This window comes from Oncorhynchus mykiss, chromosome 11 (assembly GCF_057628025.1).
Source record: "Oncorhynchus mykiss isolate SJ-2025 chromosome 11, ASM5762802v1, whole genome shotgun sequence".
NCBI lineage: Eukaryota > Metazoa > Chordata > Actinopteri > Salmoniformes > Salmonidae > Oncorhynchus > Oncorhynchus mykiss.
In genome coordinates this window covers 58,126,883-58,147,022 of record NC_143032.1, presented here as the reverse complement: position 1 = coordinate 58,147,022, position 20,140 = coordinate 58,126,883, and the positions used below count along the sequence as shown (strand labels likewise).

At 39.3% G+C, this 20,140-nt stretch overlaps 2 protein-coding genes across 2 annotated transcripts in view; both read right to left on the bottom strand.

Moving 5' to 3' along the window:
- bin3 (bridging integrator 3) overlaps positions 1-7,693 on the bottom strand; it is a 37,964-nt gene extending 30,271 nt beyond the window's left edge. Inside the window, exons 1-2 of the mRNA XM_021621485.3 lie at positions 7,534-7,693; positions 2,117-2,165 (exon numbers count right to left, since the gene is read on the bottom strand). Of these exons, the coding sequence (XP_021477160.1) occupies positions 2,117-2,165; positions 7,534-7,541 (57 nt within the window). The 5' untranslated portion in view covers positions 7,542-7,693. The remainder of the gene's footprint in view (positions 1-2,116; positions 2,166-7,533) is intronic.
- Positions 7,694-8,227: 534 nt separating this feature from the next.
- On the bottom strand, positions 8,228-18,108 carry egr3 (early growth response 3). The gene is made up of 2 exons (XM_021621480.3): positions 17,596-18,108; positions 8,228-14,314 (listed from the first exon to the last, which is right to left on the bottom strand). The coding sequence occupies exons 1-2, from the start codon at positions 17,747-17,749 to the stop codon at positions 13,206-13,208; spliced, it is 1,263 nt and encodes a 420-aa protein (XP_021477155.1). The 5' UTR covers positions 17,750-18,108; the 3' UTR covers positions 8,228-13,205.
- Positions 18,109-20,140: the final 2,032 nt, after the last annotated feature.

Below are 20,140 nucleotides of genomic sequence, written 5' to 3'. Positions count from 1 at the left end.
GAAAAGCTAGTGGTAATTTACTAAAGTTACCGGAATCTTCAGTAATTCTGGTAATTAACAGAAAGGCAATCTACTGTAACTTTGGTAATTTATACTTGAATAGCTTTTTTAAATGATTAATATATACAGGAGCATTCTTTTTTTTTTTTTATCTGTGTTTATATTGTCTATGAGTTTCTAGTATATAGACCATGTTATTCAAGAGAAAATAGCCTGATTAATGAGAAAAAAAAAGCACCAAATCAACAATGGCATTATTTTCTATTAACTCTGCAACTCTTCCAACTCTGGACATTTTTCGCAACTGCCACGAGATTGACGCCAAAACATTGACAACAAATACATAGACATAGTAAAATAAATATGTTTGTAAAACAAATATTAAGGATATTTGATATTTGCTGAAACCCTAATTTAAACACCAATGGTATTCATTTAAGTTGATGGTTTATATTTAGGATAATATTTTACAGCTCTCATTCAATTTTATTTTATTTATTTCAGACATTTTATATGTGATAAGGCCACACAGAGGGCCAGAGATAATTACAGACACCTGTGATAATCTGAAGTACCTAAAAGGGCCACTAGATGTCTTGTGATAGATTCCTTAAAATCCTTGAAAGACACCAATATTGTGGTGGTTTACTGGTAAACTTCAAAGGTTTCCAGTAATAGACTGTGACCTTTGCAACCCTACTCTTGGCTTTCATTTGACACCCAATTTGATATGGAACTTGTGCTCATGGGTCCTTTTCGATGGAAATGCCCAACAATAAACCCGTAATCTGAGCAGACTGGCTCCCCCTTGTCCTTGGACAATTAGAAGTCACTCCAGTTCCTCTAATTTGTTTCATGTTTTTAGTTCTAGAGGTCTGGTTGAAAGCCCACACCCTCCTCTGCCTCAGATCAGACTAGACTGATTGAACAGGCCAGCGCTGATTATGGAGGTAGCAGGGGTTCCTTTTTTGTGGTTCTGTGGGCTTCTGGATAAACAGGCAGCTGCCCGTCTGTCACCGGAGGGAGGGCTGTCCACAGGGCTCCCTGTACTCTAGCCCACTCCCTGGGTCTGGCCTGGGATGTCACAGGAAGCTGCCCAGGAGCCTGTTCTTACTGTCTGCCGCTGCTGGGCCACAGTCAGACAAATTACTGTGGAAGTGGTTTTCCCCTAAGGAGGGTGCCCACTCACTGGCAGCAACCTCAGCCCCATCATATGGCTTGGACAAATTGACACCCCACAGACTCACTTGCCCAGGTTCATTGAACTTGTCTGACAATTTGCTGATGGTTACCTCTAGTACACTATGCTCATTTTGTGAACCTAGACTCATATGCCTTATACAATATCAAGATATTTCTGAAAATCCAAGGGTAACAAGTGAAAAATGTAGTTGGTCAGGATGAGGGACTTTATTTGGGTTTCCTACATATTTTAATTTCTGAATGTGCTGATTATAAGCTCCTTTGGAGAATCAATAATTGGAAGAAGAAGCTGGGTAACTGATCTCCATTAAATTCTGTGGGACCTGAAACATTGTGTGAGGTTTATGGAGTCACTCCACAGGCCACATAGACACGAATTAAGCCTAACTCCTTCACTGCCCAGTACAGTGTGTGGATAGGGGTGCTCTCCCTCAAAGCTAAACCCATAGTTTAAAAGCTAAACCTGAATTTGTCTTACAGAAGAAAATGTTGATCCTCTTCCAGAGCCACCACGGCATTTCAGTCTTCGTCAGAAGGACACTCATATTTAAAACACACAGCATACATTTCTAACAGCAAAATGCAAATGACTATTTTTAATTGGTTCGACCAGAGTGCCTAGCATTAGCCCATTAAAGAGGTACAAATATCAAGCTTGGATTGTTGCAGTCTGAAAGTCTCTCACGCATCAGTAAAACAGAGAGTTGTTGTAAGATCCCAGTATGCCTCTATACAACAACAAGCTAAATAAAGCCTGGTAGCGAGTGTTTAGCGAAATTATACATGATTTCATTATCTATTGTCTGGTTTCATTGGTGTTGAAGGTGCAACACTAATGGAAGCTCTTATGTTGGCATGTTAGATCATTTTTGTAAATTAGGGACAGGGAGAAGAGAGAATACTGAACACTTACTGTTTTGGAAACAATCTGCTTTTTTGGTTGTCCAATCTTGAAGGGCATCCTAGAAGCAGACAAAATGATCAATTGGTGGGACAGACACATACATGTACAACCACATTCTGCACATCACAAAGACAATCTAACACATCCAAACACAGACATTTAACTGAAATGAGAGGCATTTTTAAAGGGCTGGCAGACCACAGCAGGTACTCTGACTGGTAGGTAATAATGTGTTGTGAAGTGGGACCAAGTGAACAAGTGTATCCTATGGCTAAGTCACAGCCAGCCAAATGCAATTCTGTTAACCCCTGGCCTTGTGGAGTGCGTTTCAGGAGCCCTGTGCCTTGACTTCCTGTCACCACATCTGGCTTCCATTGCTAGCGGATATCACTAATTAGAAGTTGCAGTTCCCTCTGCTCCTAGTGACTTTCCTGCACCCCCCCCCCCCCCCCAACCAATCAATCAAACACAGGCCCACATCAAACACAGGCCCACAATTGATTTGATTTGATTTGAGATAATGGGCATAGCCTTACAGATTGCTGTGATTTGAGACTGCAGAGGCAGCTCACAATGAATCACTCTGCACTCCTTACAGCCCCCAGTCAGTCTACAGCCTAAGCCTATGGTTTATTAAAAACTTAAACGCCAGTATGATGACAAGATCCAAGGTTAGCCTCCTCATCGTTTGATAGAAGATTTCAAGATTCCCAAATTGTATTAATGGTGTAGTGGTTAGATTAAGCATTAGGCTACATCCATATGCAATTTTCCTCTATATTAATTAAATTCATGCCACTGCTGTCAAAAAATTATGTAATTTAAAAAATATTGATATATATTTAAGTCCGAGACAAGCTTTTATATGGAGTCGTTGGCTCAAATGACTGGAAGTCTATGGGAACAGCGAGCATGTCATTGCGCTAACACTAATAGCAATGCACACTAGAGGTTGACACGTGAACGGGATTCCCGCAGATCCCACGGGATTCCGTCAGGAATGGGAGTCAAGTTCTAGAGTCAAGTTCGGGACAGTACGGGACAAGATCGACAGTCCACAGGAACGAACAGCACATAAATAGTTATTATTCTTACAAGCATTTCACTACACTCGCAATAACATCTGCTTAATATGTGTATGTGACCAATACAATTTGATGAAAATTTAAAAAATAATGTAGCCCTAATATAGTTTACTTAATAAAAATTTATAAAATATATAATGGTGATTTATCCCATTCCCTATCATCAGCTCACACATCACTGCACAGTCACTACTTTATCTCAGATGCCAACATAGGTCAGTGATTGACGAAGCTTGCAAGAGAGGAATTGCGTTCATCTGACTCTGGGTAAGTATAAGGTCTGCCTTCATTGCCAAAATCTCGTAATGTGGTTGTTCTCAGCTGTGTGTGTAGGGCAGGCACTGTCTCGTGAGCGTTGAGCAGTTGCCAAATGGAGCAGTTGCTATGGCTACTCACACACAGAGCGCGGGACAGAGACGAGCGGCTATCGGAGGAAGTTATTTCTGATTTCTGTGCGTAAAAATGAACACGGGTGGGAATGATTTTTATCAGGATGGGACCCGAAAGTTCTGGGGTTATATAACTTTTGAAAAAGTAAGGGAAACATTTTGACAGGATAAGAAGAGACAGGAACGGCTTTTCACACACCCGTGTTAACCTCTAATGCATCCCCCTACCCTTGCCACCACTGCTGAAAAAAATCATAGGGGAAATGCTGATACGTAAAATAGGCATCTGATCTGATGCTAGTTTTGATAGGTAACGGCATCTTTTCTTAAGGACATTAGTTTTTTATCCACCTGAAACCAACTTTCTAAACCATGTCGCGCTACATAAGTTGTTACTTAAATCACCAGAATGATGGAGAATCCACGAGGAAGAAAACTTTGTCTTTATATAGCCACTGCACATGGCTGTAGGATGTCATTGACGTGACACTAACAACATCCAAGGCACAAGATGGACGGTTGCCGTTGACAGGCTCAGTGAGGCAGCAGCTGCATCAAAAGAAAGGTGTGTAGACTAATGAGATGGAAAGGAGAGGGTGTGAGGTAGGGCAGCGTTGTGCAACCAGGAAACGCCACTGATGTGTGTGTGGCAGTTCCCTTAGATGACGGCTCAATCAGAAATCCCAATACAGCCAAGAGGCAGGAGGGAGTATTAAGTCCCTGTCAAACTAACCCTGGTAAAGCTCTAGGAGAAAGATGATTTTGATTCCCTTTCTGACTGCCAGAGTAAAGCAATGTTAAGAAAAAAAGAATGTATCCCATTCATAAACCACTGTGTCATATCAGATCAAGTCCAAATTCTAAGGTTGAAATGGCTGATTTCAGGAGGAAAACATACGTTCACCTATGTCATACTTCTGATGAGCCAACACCATCATGGTGTTGTCACCCACTGAAATTCCTGTGGTCCACAGGGTGACTCATCTTACTACATGCAACGCATCACCTGTCCACTATGGCAGTAACTAGGCCTAACTATCTGAGCAACAATCTGGAGACTTTGCAAGGACTATTATGCTATGTCAACTGTTTGTTTAAACATGCAGTAACTTTCCAATAAAGAAGGGAAGATCATTAAGGCAACAAGGCATGCTAGAGCTCTTGCAAAACACCATGACTGTAGCTTAGGCTATATCTTTAACCCTTCAATACAAAAGATCTTGGCCAAGTAGAACATGCAATCTAGCCCACTGTAACACAATAGGCCATAGGCTAAGTATACTTATTAACAACAGCAGTCTATGTGGACACTGCCTTATTTGCTCAAATTCCCAAAGCGATCCAGAGAACGGGAGGCTATATAGAGGGGTAGAGGAAGGAGGATGGTGTATGCTGTGGGAATCGTTTGTTATGTTTCTTCACACACTGTGCCATTTTAGTAGAGGCCTGTACATTTAGAAACTTTGGTTAGTAATAAGCCCTGATCCCATGACCTACTCAAAGGGCAGGAATGACACAGCTTGCACAGAGCTACATTAGGTAGGCTAACTAGAGAGCACAACCTTCTCTCTTATGAACAGACTTGCAGCTTATTAGTCTAAGTGAACACTGCACAGTGATTACAGCAAGCCAAGCACAACAACAGCACAACATTGTGCTCAAACTACAATAGGTTAGGCCTAGATTTCAGGTTCAACAACTGAGAAATAAGATGGCATGTTTCGGGGGATTATTCTATAGAATAAATATCAGGTCAAAAATGATCATCTTTGGACATGTTCCAATACTTGAATTCAAAACAGCAATACAGTGCTTAGCCTATAGGTCAATAAACGTATACGGCATACTTTCACTTCATTAATCAAGGAGTAGGCAAGGGCCAATTTAAAGACAAAGTCTTAGCCCTTCATTTTTTATATTTAGCCTAAATGTCCTTACACAATTATAGCCCAAACTTTTTATTTTAAAATGAAGCACAATAGTCCCAATTTTCCCAGAGTTCTGCGATGGTCCACACGACAATATGGCTGATGGTGTAGTAGGGATGTCAAATGTTCAGCCTGCTGCACAGACCCTATGGACCGTCTAGTCTAGGGTGCCTGGTTATATTTTGCTTAGGAGCATTTTTTAACTCTCTCCATGTTAAAGTAGGAAGAAATACACTTAGTGTAGCATTATTATGTATTTGGACATATAAAACCAGTGTTTTACATCAAAAGGCCATGACAACAGGAAGCAGCAACAGTATAAATCTCAATGTATGTTTTGGGAATATAAACGGTACTTAACATTTTCCAAAAGGATTCTACTTTATCAGGTAAAAACGACTGATTTTTTAAAATGTTGTGATTAGTAAAATCGTGATAATATGTTTGTCCTGGCTAGGTGTAGGCCTTTTGCTTAAAAGGGCAAACTGCAGGTGAAACAATAAAGCAGGCACCCCACCACTATTTTGGTAAAAAGCTGAGGGATAGGGCTGGAGAAACGTAACAACTCAAATTTAGGCCGAGCTACGGATGCAAGGACTGCCCAACCATGATATCAGAATTATAGTTATAACTGTGTGTTTCTATACAGTGTTTACATTGTTTACAAACATTGGATTAAAGCAAGCTTATATTTTGGATTCTGGTGTGGTAGGACAGTTGAACTAAGCTAATGAGGCATTTATAAATTATATTCTTCAAGAATCAAGGACTAAGCTGTTTCCTTACAGACGTCACTCTAGTCTAGTCTAGACGTATGCATGCCCAGGGAAACAACAGTCTTATTTACCATCACAGCTATTGGCTCTGCATGATACAAATACAGAAATTATGCTGCTACAGCTAGAACAAATGAATAAGTTGGAACTACAAATGTGTACGCCATCGGCAAGGGGATACAATTAACTGGGGCTATTGCAAGTACAGAAGACTGGTTGAGGACATTAGGAGTGCGATTGTTCTGATGAACCCTGAGTCAAATCACTCACGTCATAGAAGCTGGAGTGAGGGCCTGACAGGAATGCATCAGTCAGCAAAGTCCATAAAGGACTCTTTCACTGGACAGGACCTTATGCTTGGCTGTGCCGTCTGATGGAAGCGTGGCCTGCCAGCTATTGATCCTCAGCCTCAGCTGTGTGACGCTATCTTGATTATTTCATCACTGGCACATTATAGCCATGCAAATGGGGGGCAGTCACAGAAGCACAAGAAACGACCGAAGATCTCCACTTAATAAGTCCCCTACATATATCAAAGACAGGTCTGAAGGGGTGGGGGCTAGCTAATGTGTATGGAAAATGTACTGTTCTGTATAGCCTGTAAGGGTATCCACACATTTAGGCTACGGTGAAATGTTGGCTGTCAAGCAAGTTCCTCCTGCCTAGCTGGTAACGTTTGCTAAGAATGTAACTCCAAAGTTGACAATGTAAACATTGGATTTAAATTCCTTAGCTAGCTAACGTTTCTTAGTACTTGCACGAAACGATATCTGCTAACTAGATGGTAGGTTAGCTAAATTATTTAATAGTTAGTTGGCTGCTTACTTAATCTAACAAGCTGAAGTAAGCAAGCCAACAGCTAGCTTGCTACGGTAGCTAGATTGCTAATGTAAATAGATAGCTAACATTAGGTCCCTAGCTAGGTGCGCTTATGCTAGCGTTTGAAAATGAGTTGACGATTTTGCAAGGCAACTGGACCAATACTATTCGCTATATCTATTACGACATTAGCCACATAGCTAATGTGTATAATATATTTGTAAAAATATTGATCAGTTCTATATTACTTTACTGAAAGCTAAACCACAGCCTAAATTCGCTGGCTAACAATTTAGCTTTTTTATTTTTATTTTTGTTGCTAACAATTGAGCTGTCGCTAAACCCCACAATGTCACTTGTCGAGGCAAACTGTTAGCTTGAAGGTGAATTCGTCTTTCATTAAAATAGCTGTTTTATCGAAATACATACCAGCTCATTTTGTCTGAATTTCTAATCCAGTTTCAATGGGCAGCTATTCTCTCAGCAAACCTCATCCCCTTTCATACAAAATAATAGATTAAGTAATCAGGAAGTGGCTACGGTAGTTTGTGTTCACGTGGGGGTCAAGGGGATTTTAACTACGGAAAGCAGAAAGGCCTGCACGGCACACTGGGTACCATGGATATAAAATAGAGATCGACCGAGATAAAACTATTTCTGTGGGATTGTCTCTTCAGAATGTCATTTTTTTAGTTTTAAATGTTATATTATAGTTTAGAAAATAAATTATGCTTCTGATAGATTAGCTCATATCAAGGAAAGATCAGAAATAAAAGAGATCCTGGACCTTGAGGATTTCGTCCTGGTCTCTGTTGATTTCAGCCCAGATGTGGAAGCATGGAGATAATATATCTATATGGATGGAAGTATGATGCCATGCCAGTGGATGTAGGCAGATCCCATTTTCAACGTTCTTTAAAACATGTGTGCCTAACAAAATGGTAATTCCATAGTAGTCTACATCTGTTGATAGGCATATAAAATAATGTTTCAGGCCTATTCCTCCACCAAATCAAAGATAATTTGAGTCTGTGTACATTCTGAAATGTTTTAAATAAGAATGTTATCTTAAAAAAAATATATATATACATATATATATATAATACTGAAAATGGTACGCACACAGTTTCATTTTCTTTATTCAAGTACTTTACATAGAAATAACAAAAACAATTGCATTACAACAAACTGAAGTGCCAAGTTAACAATGAGGGGAGTACATCTCCCCACCACAAAAGGATAATACATGTCATTACAATATTCAGAATTTATTTTAAGACCTTATTATAAGGTAATAGAAAAACATGAAGTAAAAACATCCACAAATTTTTCAACAAGACCTCTTGTTTTCTTTGAAAAGAAGCCAACAAAAAACAGTTCTCAAATCCTAGTGTGATTTTCCAAAATGTCCATATTTGTATTTCCGCAGTTTGCCCCATTTTACTAACGTTTAATGTTTTTATTGTAATAATTATTTCCATGCAGAATAAAATTAAAATAATTGAGCACCACCTTTAGAACCTTAGGGTCGCTCTAAACATGTTTGGAACCTTTTCGTGCACATGCAAACATGAAGATATAATGAAAAGGAAACAGGAGATAACAAATACAATTTTCCCCAAAACATTTGAGTGCCATCTGCCAAAGGTTAACCTACTCTACTTAATATGGACCACATTGACAATTTTTGGAACCATCCTCAAAATAAGCGTTTAGGATAGCAATCTATCATCAACTTCAACAGTTGCAGCATTTTTGGGTCATTAAGATGAGAAGCGCTGCCAGTCATTTATCCTAGTACAAGAGTGGCCATGGAGGTTTTGTTTGGAACGTTTACTTTCAGTCTTTAATATTCTTGCACAAAGGCAGCTTTGTAGTGAATTAAAAGTAAGTAAACACAGACATCAGCACAGGGCCATCTTGAGCCGTAAGCTGACTGAGGTCACATTTACGTTTGTTGCTTCTGTGGAGTTCTCATTGCATATTGTTCCTAATCACCCAACCATGCAACCTAATTTGGCACAAACATGACTGTTAAGGTTGGCTTGGGTCCAAGACTGAGCCCAGAACCATCAGGATGATGAGGAGAAGATATGAAGGGAGCTCTCTTATTTTAATCTCTTACACACTTAACGTATCCTCTCAAATCATACCAGAGCAAGACAAAAACAAAAAGGAAATCAGTCTAGAAATAGTTCAGCCCTAATTGACATGGTAATGTCGACTACTGAAAGTACTTTGTTCAGATCATGGGGGACAAACAAAGCAGTATTGAATCATGATTCATGAGGACAGTTTTTACTTTCAGATCTTTTGACAGTGGTTTGATATTTAACAGTAATGTGAAATAAAAATGTTCAATTGTTATATGTAATATAGACCATGCTTTTACACTGTGCAATTTGCATTAATTAGAAATGTGACAGATGACATCCAGTTTACAATGTTGTAATTACATGTCTTTGGGTGACAGATAGAAATATGTTGGCGTATTCTCCTCTCTTCCGAGCACAACTTCCACTCTTCTCACAGAGATCTAGATAAACACAGTATTCTTTAAAACCAAATCTCATCCAATGCCAGAAACTCAACATTTGAACCTTCAGAGACGACCATCAAATCCACAGGGTTGCTATATGATCTGTGAAAACTGTCTTTGTTATTCTACCCTTACTGAAAGGCTTTTCTTGCTGAACCATGCTGGTTGAATTAAAAAGTACAGAATAATTCAGAAGGTATTTTGCTCATTCTCTATGGTTTTTACATACCATGTACCCTTAAAAGAATGAAGACATCATTCTTAAGCACAAGATGCTTAAACAACATTTAAAACCACCAAATTATGTCTACACCAAATCCTTGGAGACGTTCGGTGTTCACTGATATAGCTTATGTTTGCCCTTTCCACCTGAGAGCCAACCCTGTCTCAGCTGTTGAGAATTATATCCCCTCAAACACCCAGAAAAGTTAAGATCGGTTCACTTGCTTGTGTACACACTTTCAACATTAAAGGCAAGAACTGAATGAAGAAATTCAAGGGTTCCAATCCATACAGTTTTTTAGACTTCACTTAGCTTATGGAAAATCACACTTCAATTGATACAGTTTTGATTCAATAGAGATCAGTGTTATTTGAGTGTCATTATAGATAGACTGTAATCATCTACATTCCACTTCTATATCCTTTATTTTTCCACTTTATTCATGAACAGTTATCAATCCTTTTTAAATTCCTTCCATACATCGAACTAGCTCAAGCAAAGTCCAGGAAATAATAATAATTGTCACCAAGAATACAAGTGTCCTAAAATGCACTTCAATAAAGCCATTGATTTACATAATAAGTGAGATGATACTGTATGTGTGAACTCGCCAACACTTTCAGACAATGCAAGGAGTCTGCTAATTTATCCATTTACAGTAGATGAACTGGAGAAAGACTCTCTGGGGCCAAATTAATTGGAAAATAAGTGGACACTCGCCAGGAAGCCTAGCAATGAAAACAGGTTTGTACAGGAAAGAGGGAATATGGCCTTGGAAGCACATCGGAGAATTTTGTGTTCTCTGAGAACAATGCATTTGTAAATTCTCATTGTTGACATTTTCAATCAAGATTTCTGAAAGTGTTTACTATCAGGCACATCTATGACAATAAGTAATCCATATCAAACACACAGAGAACACATTCGACTGTGGTGCAGAAATGATTTCACACGGGGCCTGATGGGACAGGAGGGGAAATAACTGTCCTTTCAGGAGAAAGACATCCTAGAAAAACATCAAGACCACAGCTGACAAGAGCATTGAGCACAGTGAAGACAACAATCTAATGTAGTGGATCAATTACCAAACAGTTTGGATTCACATCCCTGCAATGACTTGTATTATCCATTATTAGCTATACCTATACAGTGTTATAATTAGTGAAACTACTTGTTTAATGGTTTTATAGATTTGACGCATTTGAGCACATTTTTTTATCAGTATGACCTAAGAAATTCATTTTCTGAATCTAGAGCCAATCAAGTAGTGTATAGCCTTCAGTCAATGCCAGACTTGGCATTTGTAAAATTGTATATTGCTTTACTGATCAAATAAAAATGATGATTTGTTTTGCATACTTATCTTTTTTCATATATTTGACTGAACTTTGGAATCCAATACATTACAGGTTTGTTTGCAATTGAAATACACACGATTTTTGTTCAAAAATGTTTTTTTGTTTATTTCTCTTATTAAGAACACATTAGTGTTTCCTAAAACCACTCCCCACTTACAACCCTACAGTAGGTACAAATAATATTAGATTGTTTTGAAATGGAAGATAAGGCACCCAATTTGGCACTGTCTCAATGCTCCAAAGTCTTTAGCAATGACTTGTTTTCACAGAACATCCTGCAGTATCATTACTTTAGAGGGAGCATTTTAAGACACCTTCTGCACAAGCATTCAATCAGTTAGAAATGTGTGCATTTTTATATAGTGTACATCTAAATACAATTGCACACAAATGCACAATTTAATACTGAAGTTTCCACAATCTGAGTACACAAGTTTAAGTAATATACCTGTATACATCTCTCACTGTAGAAAAAAAAAAAATCCCTAATTTCTAAATTCAGAATCTCTCAAAACAGTAGGAGGTGTAAACATGGAAATATCATGTATATTCTATGGTAGTTCTTACAGGTGTTGCTCATCGTAACAATATGCAAAACATTTGCGTCCCTTTCATTTGACAATATCTCTAATTACATGCATGTAGCTGGCAGGTCTCTGTCAGTGAAAGCGCAGATAAAAGACCCTCTAATTCATCTCTGCTTTTATCCAGATGTGTCGTCGGCTTGCAATAGCTTACAGAGGCAGGCATTTCAATGTTTCAGTCTTTTTCTCTACGCTCTCAACATTTTATTTCAAGATTGGTCGAATGTGTCTTAAATGCACTTCTAAATATGACCAAGAGGAGTCTTCGGAAGATAGACGAAAGCTACATAAAACACTCTTACTTAAAATATATATATTAACTTAAAAAGAAAGAAATATATATATATATGTTTATCTTGGACATCTTAGTAGGCTATCTTTCATGGATGTGTGTAATTTGTAGTGAACATGTTGAAAATGTGTAATTGGTTCAATGACACATTGGTTCATGATTATTTACCATTAATGTTGCAATCCAGTTCACTGAGTGTACATCAGACCACAATAGTTTACCACCAAATACTGGTCCATTGACCACAGGATCATGTTTGGATGGACAAAGCCAACGATCCCTGGGCTTTTTAACGCTCATGTTGTGAGCTTATAGCAAAATACCTTTGAACCATTGAACTGTAACTGTGATGCAAATAATTGCAAAAAATGCTACTAAAATCAAAACTATTTTTGAGTATTTTGCGGCTACCAATCTGCCTAAAATCAATGTCGGAAACATAGTTTATGTCTTTGTAATGTTTGGTTAATCACAGGCACAATTAAGAAAACAAACATTGTCATTATTATCCCCATATGTTTGGCACATTCTGTTGAGAAACAATAAAAAAAACAATATAATTAAATACTTTTTCAACAAAAAGACAGGCAATCGAAAGTGCAGTAAATAAGGTATCAACAACAGTACACAAATACAACCAATTGCACTTTTAACAACCAGATGAAATAAATGCATACATCCCAAACATAGCTCACCTTATTCTACGCCTAGTTGTAATTCAGTCTCAACCCAATTGTACAAAAATGTTTGAATCCCTCCTCAGTCAAGATTCTTGGTGAATTTCTCAGAAAACACAAGACATGATATGACTTCAGAAACTTGAATTGAATTCTCAATGATATGCCATGTCCTCTTGGACAGCCGGTGCCATGATGCCCATCTGCTTGCTGGCATTCACACAGTTGTTGGCCGCCCAGTCTATGTCCTCTCCTTACCCTACTCTTACAACAAAACAAGCCCATCTCCAAATAGAGGAGGGAAATATTACCTGGAATTAAAAATTAGGAGAATGTAAGAGAAAAAGTGAGAGAAAGAGTCATCTATTTGTCTCATTGTGGATAGGACCTTTCCTCAGTCTTATGTTAGAGCAGGGTGATGATCCATCCTAAGCACAGGTAGTGACAGTCATGATGTTGCCACCGCTGGGCCCTCCACTGCCACCACAGGAACTGGGGGGTGAGCTGTGGCTGCCAGCTGCCCCACTCCCCTTGTCAGCCGGCTTCTTGTCTTTCTGCTTGAGGTGAACTTTGGCATGTCTCTTGCGCTCGTCACTCCGGGCAAACTTGCGTCCACAGAACTCACAGGAGAAGGGCTTCTCGCCCGTGTGCGTGCGGATGTGGGTGGTCAGGTGGTCACTTCGGCTGAAGGAGCGCATGCATATGCGGCACTGGAAGGGTTTGTGACCCGTGTGGATGCGGAGGTGGCGTGTCAGTTCATCTGAACGGGAGAAGCGTCTGTCACAGTTTTCTGCTGGGCAGGCATGTGGCCGCTCATGCACAGGGGTTTTGCTGGGTCGGTTTGGGTACTTCCGTGGTCGGATTGGTTTGAGTGTTAGCGTCTGTGGTGGCTGGTGGTGTTGAGGAGCAAGCTGCTGCCCGCCAATGAAACCTGGATGAATCTGCTGCTTGTCTTTGAATGCTCGAATGGTCTCAAGTGGTGTGATAGGTGGGGGGTTGACTCTAATTGGGTCCATGGACTGGAAGGGCTTGTGCTCCATCACACCAACCTCACCCTGATGATGGAAGAGGTTGTAATCTGGGATCATGGAGAAAAGGCTCCCGTCCATGGAGGGCTTGGAGGTGGTGTGATAGTCATTGCCGGGGTAGCCGAGGGCAGTGCTGGTGGCAGGGCTGTGGTGGAAGGAGACCTGGTCCTGGTACAGCTCGCTGCAGGTGGAATAGGCGGGCAGTGGTGGACCGTACACTTGCTCCATGTCTGAGGACTGGCCGCCCATGCTGGCCCCAGAGGACGACGTCTGTGTGGTGATATTGCCAGGCGACGGGGAGACACCCAGGATGCCAGCACTTACTAAACTAATGATATTGTTGTCTGAACACCAGCCGGAGCCCCCGATTCCACCCGACGGAGGAGTGTCGAAGGCAAACTTCCCCAGATAGGTGACGGTCTGCCCACTGCGGTTTGACTGGAAGCTGGAGCCATACTGGATCTCTGCAGTTCCCTTATCACTTCCCATCCCCAGATCCATGATATTATCTGGATGACAGGGAAACAAATGAAATACATTTTAATGAATAGTTCACCCAGCTGTTATAACATGAAAATGAAATACAACTAAAAGCAGAACCTGTTAGAAAAAACATACATGAAACTGTGCAGTACAACTAGTGCAGAAAACTTTTTATAAAGTCTAGAAGCTACTACGCTAGTCTACTCTAAATATGAACTTGCTTGATTTCAGTCAGAGCCCTCGATTAGTCCGAAATTCAGCTTCTCTGCATATCTCTGCATATAGTCTGCCAAGAAAATATAATAAAACAAAGCAGCCCAATACAGTTCATAGGAAAAAGTGAGCGGTGCTGTCAGACTTGCAAGTTTATCCACTGACTTGTGCATCTGAGACAGTGTTCTCTCTCTCAGATCCCACAAGCTCTCATAAATCAAGACCTAAACACCCCCTTTGATCCAGTCATTATATGTCTCACAGGAGGACAGCCACACTGAATGGCAAGATCTGATTTCCACACAATAGGGTGCAAGCCAGACACCACTGCTAGCATTTTCACAGATGCATGCATGTTCAATGTAGCTGCGTGGGTTTTAGCAGAATGAGATATCTACTCAAAATGAGGAAATTCAACTGTAAAGTATACATCCTACTCAGATCATTGGGTCAGCTATGCACATCTGGTCATAGCAATGCACATTTGGCCATCTAGCTAAATGTTATGTCCACACTAACTTTCTTGCTCTTTTGTCAGTGTGTTTTTCACTAGTACTGTAGTAGTCTGTCTTAGGTATTATATAATATCAAATCAGACACTTGCAATGAAAACATCCAAATGAATGCAGTTTTTGCACAGTTTTGTGCAGAAAATGTAACAGAATTCATACATCAACAGAGATAAATCAGCCAATCATTCGCGTCACAATAAATTATACACAGGGGTGCTTATATATTCAGTCCCAGTAATTACTGTCTGTTTACCAGAATTTGGCTAAGGGCAAAGCATGATGAAGCAAACAAAACCAAAATTACATACATTTCGCACAACTATTCAACACATGAGGTTATATTTGAATTGTTGTGGAGATGAAGTAGAAGAAAACAAGCCTAAAAAAATAGCCAATGCTTAGGAGTGTGTTTCATCATGAAGGCTATTGGAATACAAGGCAGACACTATCTTGCTGTAATCTTCCTCAGTATTTTGATTTGTTTGAGTTAAAATAAAATGTAAGCAGTGTCACAGATGTTGCTCTAAATTGAGCTGGTGTTATAACTTTGGGGTAAATATTGTGAGAGAACACCACTTGCACAAGGGACCTAACACCTGGATCTAGGTATTTCAAAATGTTGCTCATCATAGGGAATAGCTATCACAATGTGTGTGATTTGAATGAAAATATCCAGTCGGATATGATCTGACATGAACATGTTAGATTATCATACATCGATGGCTACCTGGCAAACTCTTGGCTAACCTAAGGTGTGAGGCATGTCAAAGGGGTTTCATCTCCATTACGCTTTTCAAAAATCGTATTTATTTCCGATTAGTTCTAAGAACAATGCTGTATCTCTGAGTATCGAGAGGTGATAAGCCTACTTATATCAGAGCAAATGTCATTTTGCTACTGTACTAGGGCACCGGGACGGGTAATGATAGAACATATATCAATATTAGAATTAGACGTGGTTGGTGCTGTGTCTTCAGTCATATATTTGTAAAGGTTATCTACAATTTTGCCTACAATTACTTTGCAAAGTAATAGGTCTAACATATTGACAAATAACAAATATCCATAGATATTTGATAATCAATATCGATTATATTTGGACAATTGTAAGTATTCATTGATGAACTTATAAACAATACTGACACTACAGATGGCTATATAATTCTGTAGTGAAATAGTTACACTACGCATTATATTTAATTAAGTTATTAAAGACTGTATAGGCCTTTATCTTTAGCTTGCGGCTAACCACAACTCTAACAACAATTAGGCCTATTTATTGTAAATACCTTCATTTTTGAGGGACACACTTTCAACAGGGTACCATAAAATTCCTCGTGTGTTGATATACAGTTCCGAGGTCCAATAGAAATGTGCTATATGGTACTTCTGGCTCTAAATTTGAATAAAATATGTTGGTGTGTCTGAAGCATATTTGATCTGAAAACATGTATGTGCTGCTATTAAGATTCGTTTCAATTATCACATTAAAGTAGGCCAACATGTTCTTCTATACTTCACTTTAGAATTGACAAACACTTGCATTCAATTTTAACAGAAGACATTATCATGTTATGTCACACATCTCTGAAAATGAAAGCTGCTGTCCTCTGGAGACTTGCATTCCAGTGAGAACCTAGAAATACATTTGTATATGTAGCCTAATCATTATGGTCGTATAGAATGCTATAAGGCTTATAGCCTAGCATACTCGGGAGGCTAGGCATGGGAAAGCTTGAAATGCAGCGCCGGTCGAACGCCCACTATATAGGGGATGGCCATGCCACCTTAGCCCAATCCAAAAACAATATCTAAATTGTCGACAAATATACAAACAATTATTAATGAATGGAGTAATTTAATGTTGACTAGACATAATGAATGTATGCAACTGTCGTTTTGATTACAGTGGCACATTTATTTATGGTCGATCAATCAACAAAACGATGGCTTCAGTTTAATTTAACAAAAACTATCTAGGCCTTTCATACCAGGTCAATTTATGTTTTTGTTTTGGTGAATAGGCTTAGATGTATGATTTTTTTTTTATATATGAATCTTTATCTATCTATGAATCTTACGCCAATTCGGACGTTTGTATACTTACTTTCACTTTAAAGGCATGCCAATCATTTTGTGTAAGTTTTCACCAGAGCAGATAAGTTCATGATACTATTAATTACTGTTTGACCTTACATGTAAATTGCAGGTTGTGAAATCGTGACGGTTAACTCATAGGCTTGGACATCGTTAAACTACGCATCATATTTCTGGCATAAATGCTTGCCTCTCATATCGTTAACACTAACAGCACTTGTTTTACATGTCATCAAAATAGTAGTATCTAACCTTTGTGAAATATGCTATCAAAAACTAGATCAGACTCGATTCAAATGAGATCGAGTCAGTGCGTAACAGCCCGAAGCGCAAACAGGTGCCTAGAAGATGTTCGCTGCGCGCGAGCTCCAAGACAACTGTTGCCGTGCCTGCGTGCTCTCCACAGCTGAGACGCGCTGTAGTTAAAACAGAGCCTTGATAGAACAGAATCCAATCACATCACAAACAAAGTAAACTATTCTTACCTGTATTCATTTGCGAGTAGTGGTTTATAGAATCCGTATTGGTGAAAATGTTCATAGACGTCGGAATGTCCTCTTCTGGGTAAAGACTGTCAGGAATCGTGTTTATTAAACTGCTCATGGTAAGAGGGAGCTTGTCCGCTAGTTTCCCTGTCATAGCAGTTATTTAGTCTGACATAAATGGCAAGGTGCAGGTGTCCGAATAGATCACGAACAGTGTTTTCAAATAGAAAACACAGTAGATGATGATCTATAAGGATTAGAGAGAGGAGGGAAAAAATCCTAGATGTTGTAGGCTATCCAAGTTCCTTTCAGAGACAGCGTTGATATCTCTCCGTTGAGATACAGTCGAACTGAATAGTCACAGGCAATTGTTATTAATCTAATCTACAATGATTCCTGTTTTTTTGCTTGTTGGGAGTTTAAAGTCTGTGAATCAATGAAACCGTGGTGGTTGCACAAGTGTAGCGCTGATCTGTATTGCTCGTATAGGGAACTCCAGCGCTTGCTGGTATTAAATAGGGGGACGGAACATTTATGTGACGTAGATGACCATTTATGGATACACAAAGCCAGACCGTACATAACACGTCACCAATGGAAGCACCTCATAGTGGAAACATTAGAGTCTGTTGCAGTAAGACAGTTTCAAGCGACGGATGAGTTCCGTGGAGCGAAGCCTGTTTTGGTATACTGTGCTACCTGTAGACGAACTCACATTTTATAAAGTTTTCAACCAATTGGCATAGCTTGGTAATGAAGCATGTTGTTTGATACGAGCTATTCGTGTTGTCCTTGAGAACACATTACACTTTTATCCTTTGTCATATTGGAACACTGACAACTGAACCACAAATCATAATCATTCTGGTCAAAATGCCATTAGAATCATCATATCCATTCATGTGTAAAGCTGCTTTTGCCAAATCATCGCAATTATTCGTTGTGATATAAAAATGAAAATATAAAAATTTGGCTAGACAACGGGTTATTGCACATTTGCATGGGTGACAGTTTTCAGCTTTCAACATATAGGCTAGTGAACATTGTAAAGGTAAGCTATGCTATAGCCTACCTACTGAACCAGTTGAATCCATACACAATATACCCGCCGGAGACAACTGTACGTAACATTTTGAAGAAGGCATGTCAACTCTTCTCTTGAAAATGTTTTAGCGTGATTTAAGTCATGAATACTATATTCACATCTTAAATGTATGTACATGTACAGTATTATACGCATGTATTGCATCATTACACATTGTAGTTAAATAATGGCTTTATAGCCTACAAAATCCATACGAGGCAAATACAGTTTTATGGAGGCGCACTCCAATTCAGACTTTTGATTACAGTGGGCTCAATGACCCCAACTTGTGTGTCTCTTGTCATAATGTTGCACCACACTGGCTTCTTGACGTTGAGCTGTAGCCTATACAGTAGAGTAGTCCTGCTTGAACTCGTTCTCACTTTATGTGCAAAAAATAAATAATCATCCCCACACAGTGCATCATGAAACAACTAACTTGCACAACATAACGCATGGGGTTTAATTGTCCTTCTACACTCTAAAACCCTTTTCATGCACCAACATTGGTTTACAAAGACAGTAATTGTCAGAGTTAATCGCTTGTAAATATTGCAAGCGCTCTGTGAATCCACAGGCTTGCTTTGACTGAAGTGGAAACTCCAAATAAGGCATTGATCCGGCACCGCCCCTCGAAGTCTGTATTTGGTTAGTAATGTTCCGGTGAAGCCACTGGTAAGTGGAAAAGAGATCTGAACCACAGATGACACAACGTCATGGGTCATAATTCAACAATTTGAGGAACCTGAGAGAATTTTTAAAAAGTGTTTCTTACCCAATTAATAGACCCTCCCTTGTTTGTGATGTGCTTCCTTTGACGACAGTGTTGTGTATGGCCTACTGTAAAGAACTGTCAGGATTCTTAGGAAGTGTCCATATGGCAGTGTGGGCTTAGCAGGCTTGTGAACTCACCACTATAAGACACTGACTGTTAGGTTATTACTAAGCTACTACAAGCTATTACCGCTATACTACCACTCACTCACTATTCACTAATGATGATAACAATATGGTCACACAAACATAACTGGCCATATGTGGCAATATGGGGCTCATATGAAAATAATTCTAAACTTTCAAACAATTCTGAGTGGTAGAAATAATCACATTCGTTTGAATTTTTTAAATGTAGTATGCCATTTCTGGCCTTGAATATTTAAGAATGAGATATTAAACAGTCTAGTATTAGCTCACAGACTCCCTTAATAAATGGAAAATAGGATGTGTGGGAGAAAGTCTGAATCATACTCAGTGTTTGGGGGGCTTTTACTAACAGAACGCACAAGGAAGTCCTGTGTCTGATCCCTCTAAGGGCTATGTGGAACAGTCAGTGTGTAGGTGAGCCATGAGGGTGATGAGTTCAAATTGCCATCTGTGGATTCAGGGCTGACTCTAGCCTTTTGGGGGTCCTAAGTAAAATTTTGTTGGGGGACCCCCCACCCTAAGGGCAAAACATTTTGG